The 6,426-nt window shown below is 41.1% G+C and overlaps 1 protein-coding gene across 1 annotated transcript in view; it reads left to right on the forward strand.

Annotated features, from left to right (window-relative positions):
• Positions 1–6,426, forward strand: part of LOC119928870 (olfactory receptor 4C11-like) — a 64,915-nt gene extending 58,489 nt beyond the window's left edge. Inside the window, exons 2-5 of the mRNA XM_038747372.1 lie at positions 1,627–1,643; positions 2,821–3,515; positions 3,625–3,750; positions 6,340–6,426. Of these exons, the coding sequence (XP_038603300.1) occupies positions 1,627–1,643; positions 2,821–3,515; positions 3,625–3,750; positions 6,340–6,426 (925 nt within the window). The remainder of the gene's footprint in view (positions 1–1,626; positions 1,644–2,820; positions 3,516–3,624; positions 3,751–6,339) is intronic.

Genomic DNA, 6,426 nt, shown 5'->3' on the forward strand with positions numbered 1-6,426 from the left:
CGGCCACATTCCCTGTCCACAATGAGCTTAAGTGCTTGGGAAATTTCAATACAATAGAGTTGTACTGAACAACAGAGAAGCAGCATGACCCAGTGGAAAGAGCATGGATGGGCCTGGGAGCCAGAAGGACTTGGGTTCTAATAGTATCTCTGTCACTTATCTGCTCTGTGACCTTGGGCAAATCACTTCAGTTCTCTGGGCCTCAGTTTCCTCATCTGTCAACTGGGGAATAAGACTGTGAGCCCCATGTGGGACCTGGACTGATTTCAACCTGATTAGATTGTGTCTATCTCAGTGATTAGAATAGTGTCTGACACATAACAAGCACTTATACCATGAAAAAGTTGGTAAACATTATCCCTGCCTGCAAGGAGCCTATACTCAAGGCAGGGAGAGAGAGATTAAGAAAAATTACAAAAAGGAGAAATAGTAGAGTATGAGTATTTACTTAGTTTAAGTGAAGGAGACTAAAGAGCACTGACAACATCATTTTCTACAGTGAAGTCAAGTCTGTCACTTCCCAGCTGAATCATTCAGATGTTCTAGCCTGTGGAAGTCGAAAACAATTAGGCAACTTGGAAAATTTGAGGTGAGCAAAATATACAAATAGCCTATTGGATTTGATAGCTAACTGCTAAGACTCCAGATCTGAAGTTTTTCACCTTGCCACAATTGCATTTTTTCTGGTCGGCAGAGTGAATTAGAATATCTCCCTAAACTCAATTTTTAAAAATGCGTTTCCTTTTGTCCCCCTCACTCTTTCATGATGCATTTTCCCAGCCCCTGAAACTCTATTTTAGACAAAGTTAGAGACACTGTACCTAAGGAGATGACTTCCAAGAACTTGGATACTCTACTTAATTCAAAATCCTTCAGTTGGCCAGGGAATATGAGTGGGGACTGGGCTGGAGGAGAATAATGTGGATTTTTAAGGCTCATCATCATTTTGTTAGAGAAGCAGCATGTACTAGTTAAAAGAGCATGGGCTTGAGAGTCCGAGGACATAGATTCTAGTTCTAGCTTCTCCACATACCTGCTGTGTGACCTTGGGTAAGTCATTCAACTTTTCTGCACTTCAGTTCCCTCTTCTGAAAAATGGGCATTCAATATGTGTTCTCCCTCCTACTTAGGATAGTAAGCCCCACATAGGACCAGATGAGCATGGCCTTGTGAGTCAGAGGTCATGTGTTCTAATCCTGGCTTGCCCCTTATCAGCTGTGTGACTTTGGGCAAGTCACTTAACTTCTCTGTACCTCAGGTTCTTTAAAATAGGGATTAAGGCCGTGAGCTCCAGGTGGGACAACCTGATAACCTTGTATCTATCCCAGGGCTTAGAACAGTGCTCGGCACATAGTAAGCATTTAGCAAATACCATTATTATTATTGCTATTTTGACTGTCATGAAAGGTAGAAAAGGCATCCGACTTTTTCACTATTTGTGATGCGTTGACGCTTGGAAAGGTCCTGCCTGGAATATTTGGTTCTGATGTCTTTGCAGATTTTCCTCATTTGTGAAGTTCTGTATTTACCGAAGGAAACCAGCATCCATAATGATTGAGTGAGGAATTCTAAATTCTCGAATTTCAGGCTATCTCTTTACCCTCATTTTTCATGTTTCTATCATAGTTTTATATCTCACCGTGGTGAGAGGTTGTAACAGCTGAAGCAGTAGAATGTTTGCTGAGTCAATTCCATCAATATTGAAGGTTTATCACCAGAGAGCTATCTCATTAACGTGTACCTACCCCAGCACTTAGAATAATGTTTGCCACATAGTAAACACTTAACAAACACCATGAAAAGGGGGCATCTCATGTGGTGGACAGGCTCAGCAGGAATCCTGAAAATCCCTGGCCAACTGGGTAGAGAAACCTGCAGAAGCTCCTGTGATGGCTGCCCTGGAAATTTCCATGGTAGTCTGTGGTGCTACAGCACGGCACTGACACCTTGAGGAGGTCACTTTGGGCAAAATTCTTGCATGTGTTTCCCAGTGTGCTTCATCCTGTGCCCAACAATTTGTTTATGAGACCACTGGCATATAGGAGAGAAGAGAATGCTGCTAGCATTAATCCATCCCTTTGCATACATTCAGTTCTGAAGTCTACCTGGTCGCTGCACATCTGTTGTTTATTAAGAGAGCCTTTAACATCAAAGTTCTACTGTTTTTCTTTTGGAGAGTCACATTCAAACCCACTGCTGAATTGCCTGGTAGCAACTGATATGTATTGAACTTATATTTCTTATTAAATTGATTGGCTGATTAACATGATAAAATCAAGCTATAGTAATAATTGTAATTATTATTATTATTATGCTACCTATTTTGAGTGGTATTTGTCAAGTGTTTACTATGTGCCAGACATTGCACTAAGTCCTGGGGTAGATACAAGCTAACCAGGTTGGACACAGCCAATGTACCACATAGGGCTCACTGTGTCCAACGTAAGGCTCACAGTCATCACCCCCATTTTACAGATGAGGTAACTGAAGCACAGAGAATAATAATAATAATAATTATGGTATTATGGTGTTAAGTGCTTACTATGTGCAAAGCACTGTTCTAAGCAGTGGTAGATACAAAGGAATCAGATTGTACTACGTGGCGCTCACAGTCTTATTCACCATTTTACAGATGAAGTAACTGACACACAGAAAAGTTGAGTGATTTGCCCAAGGTCACACATCAGACCAGTGGCAGAGACGGGATTAGAACCCAGGTTCCCTGACTCCCATGTCCGTGCTCTTTCCATTAGGCCACATTTCTTCTCTCATGCTACTACAATCTGTACTCATCTTCATTCCTGTATTCTCTTTTTGTAGGTGATGAATTTCTCATTTGGGTGCATTCCCTGAGCACAGAAATAATGTTGATTACAAACAGTATGACAGAATTCATTTTACTGGGGCTGACAGATGATCCAGCAGAGCAGAAAATCATTTTTGCAGTCTTCATAATTCTCTACGTTGCAACTATGTTACTCATTATAGTAACTATCAAAACCAGTCAGACTCTTGAATCTCATATGTACTTCTTTCTGAGCTATTTGTCCTTCTCTGATGCCTGTTTTTCCACCACCACGACCCCAAAATTTCTCGTCATCACCCTCTCTGAGAAGAAGACCATCTACTTCAATGGCTGTATAACTCAGATCTTTGCCCTCCATTTCTTCAGCTGCTTGGAAACACTGATCCTCATTATGATGTCGCACGATCGCTATGTGGCCATCTGCAAACCCCTGCATTACACAGCCATCATGAACAAGTGTGTCTGTAGCATCTTGGTGGGAATAGCCCTGTTTGGGTCTTTTCTGCATTCTTCTACCCAGATTTTACTCACTCTCAGTTTACCCTACTGTGGCCCTGATGTGATCAATCATTTTTTTTATGATTTTCAACCCTTGATAAAACTCGCCTGTGCTGACACTTACTTTGTAAACCTGCTCTTTTTGTTTCTAATAGTGGAGCTTCTGTACCTTGCGTTTTGTAATGCTCATGGCTTCCTACACGGTTATCTTGTACTCACTGAGGTCTAAGGGGGCTGATGGGAGATGCAAAGCCCTGTCCACCTGCAGCTCCCACATTCTTGTGGTCACCATATTCTATAGCCTCTGCAATTTCATATAGACCCGGCCTCAGATCACCTTCTCTGTGGATAAATCAGTGTCAGTATTCTGCACAATTGTTACTTCCTTGTTAAACCCTTTGATCTACACTCTGAGGAACACAGAAGTGAAGAATGCCCTGAGAAAGGTATGGAGCCACAGAGTGACTCCCAGGGGCAAATGAACATTTTTCTGTGCAGTAATGGGTTTTGATGTTGGCTTGGATTGGGAGATCTCCAATTATTTCTTCTCTGACCCTCTAATGCTTCCTGTAATCCCTTAACTGTTATCTGTTTAACAGAAATCCCAGGTGCTGAGAAGGAGAAAGTAAGAATAGCATATTTTCATAGTTTCCCCAGTTTAGAAATGTTTAGACCCTTGTGAGTTGTGACCTGTCAGTTTATAACTGGGAAGAGTTGAAATGAGAGAAATGGTGTCAGAGAAGTGTCATGCAGAGTTGGGCCGCTCGACTACACTACCATGTAGTACCTTGGAAGATGGGAAGACAATCGATGATTCAATAAATTATATTTATTGAGTACTTGCTGTGCGCAAAATATTGTACTCAGCTCTTGGGTGAGTGCAATAGGGTCAGTAGATATATTCTCTGCCCACAATGAACTAACCCTGATGGACTTGAAACAATCCTAATCCACAGCTTCCTATTCCGCCATCTCTTCAGAGAGCACTATGTCATTCTCAACTCCAGTCTAAGTACTATTTCTCTTGTTCACTGTCAAGAGCTTAACCCAATGCATTGCACTCAGTAGGTGTTCAATAAATACGCTGTTGTTTTGTGTTTTTATTGTTTCATCATTACTTAAACTGTCTGTGACTAATGTTTACCCCTACCCATTTTTAGATTGAGAGCCCCTAGAGGGGAAGGGACTGTGTCTAATTCTCATCTCAAGACATTCTCAGGAGAAGCAACGTGGCCAAAAGGAAAGAGCACGGGCCTGGGCGTCAGAGGTTGTAGGTTCCAATCCTGGATCTGCCACTTGTCAGCTGTGTGACTTTGGGCAAGTCTCTTAACTTCTCTATGCCTCAGTTACCTCATCTGTAAAATGGGGATTAAGATTGTGAGCCCCCTGAGGGGCAACCTAATTATCTTGTATCTACCCCACTGCTTAGAACAGTCCTTGGCACATAGTAAGTGTTTAACAAATGCCATTATCATTATTATTATTATTATTATTATCTTTGTGTTTTTCCCAGCCCCTTAGTACAGTGCTTTGCACAAAGTAGTTGCTTGAGAAAAGCTATTGAGGGAATAGAGGAACAGATGCTATTATTAACTTAGGCCTATCCTATCCCTCAGTGAAGATTCCACCAGAGGACTCAAGGAAAACTGCAATACACACCCTGAGTTGTTTAGAAATGGGATCTTATTCAGTACCTACAGTGAAGTGCAAAGGGAATAAAATGGCAATAGAGAAGAAAGTCCAACCTTTCTTCATTGGGTTGCATGGTTTTTTTTTCCTCCAAATTAAGAAGTTGCTGGTTTGTTTTCTACCAAATATGTTGAGTCCATTAGTGACACTGAGGAAAATCACGGGTTCTCCAAGGGTATGTCTTGCATCGGGTCATATCCTCCCAACCACAAACTACAGTATTTTTTTTTTATTTGCAGCAATTAATAGCACATATGGATATAGTTTTGTGGGCTGTACTATTTTGGCACTTGCTTATCCTATCTATCTTTCGATTCCCTTTCTCCTCCTAACTGTAAATAAATTTGTGTTTCTCTGCTCCCTTTGATTGGACGCTTGAGGGTTGAGGTTTAGTCTCGTGCTTCTTTTTCACTTTCCCAAGTGCTTAATACAGTGCATTTCCCAGTTAGCCAGGTCTGTTTCCCAATCTTTGGCATTTGGTTATTTTTTTTACAATTATTTAAAATAGCCTACAAATAAAACCCATTGAAAATCTCCTCAAGGCCAGAAGCTCATTCTTAAATGATGACCTTGGGCAAGTCACTTAACTTCTACGTGTCTCAATAAACTCATTTGTAAAATGTGGATAAAGACTGTGAGCCCCCTGTGGGACATGGACTGTGTCTAATCTGATGAGTTTGTATCTACCTTAGGGAAGGTACAGGGTAGATACAGTGCTTGGCATATAGTAAGAACTTAACAAATACTTAACTCCTCCTCCAACCAGCCCCCCAGACCCCACAAAAAATAACAACCTGCTACTACCAGTATATTCATTCATTCATTCAATCGTATTTATTGAGTGATTACTGTGTGCAGAGCGCTGTACTAAGCACTTGGCAAGTACAAGTAGGCAACATATAGAGACAGTCCCTACCCAACAGCGGGCTCACAGTATATCACTCAAGTTAGCTGAGAAAAGAGGGGAAAGGAGAGGGAAAGAGACTGAATTTCCAAGACTGGACAATATATTTCCCTCCTAGGGTTTGCTAGACACTCATCTGTTTTGGATAGTTTAGTCAGGAAAGGGCGGGGATTACACAAAAGGGCATTCATTCATTCATTCTTTCATTCAATCGTATTTATTGAGTGCTTAATATGTTCAGTAAGCAGGGAACTTAAGGTTCCTTCTAGCTCTGTGATTTGAACAGCATGAAACCATCCCACATTTCTCCACCATTAAGAAAAATGGTTTGAAGTTAATAAGATTCCTGCTCTTGCAAAACTCCATTCCATTTTGTAATGAATTACTGATGAGCGAACCCCAGGGTGAATAATAGTGATTGTAGGTTTAGTTTTATCTCTAGTTAGACTTCATGATCATAATCGTCTCCCTGTTCACCATTCGTCTATCAAATCAAGGTCTGCTGTTCCAGGAAAGTGACATTGATTAA

This window comes from Tachyglossus aculeatus, chromosome 5 (assembly GCF_015852505.1).
Source record: "Tachyglossus aculeatus isolate mTacAcu1 chromosome 5, mTacAcu1.pri, whole genome shotgun sequence".
Classification (NCBI taxonomy): domain Eukaryota; kingdom Metazoa; phylum Chordata; class Mammalia; order Monotremata; family Tachyglossidae; genus Tachyglossus; species Tachyglossus aculeatus.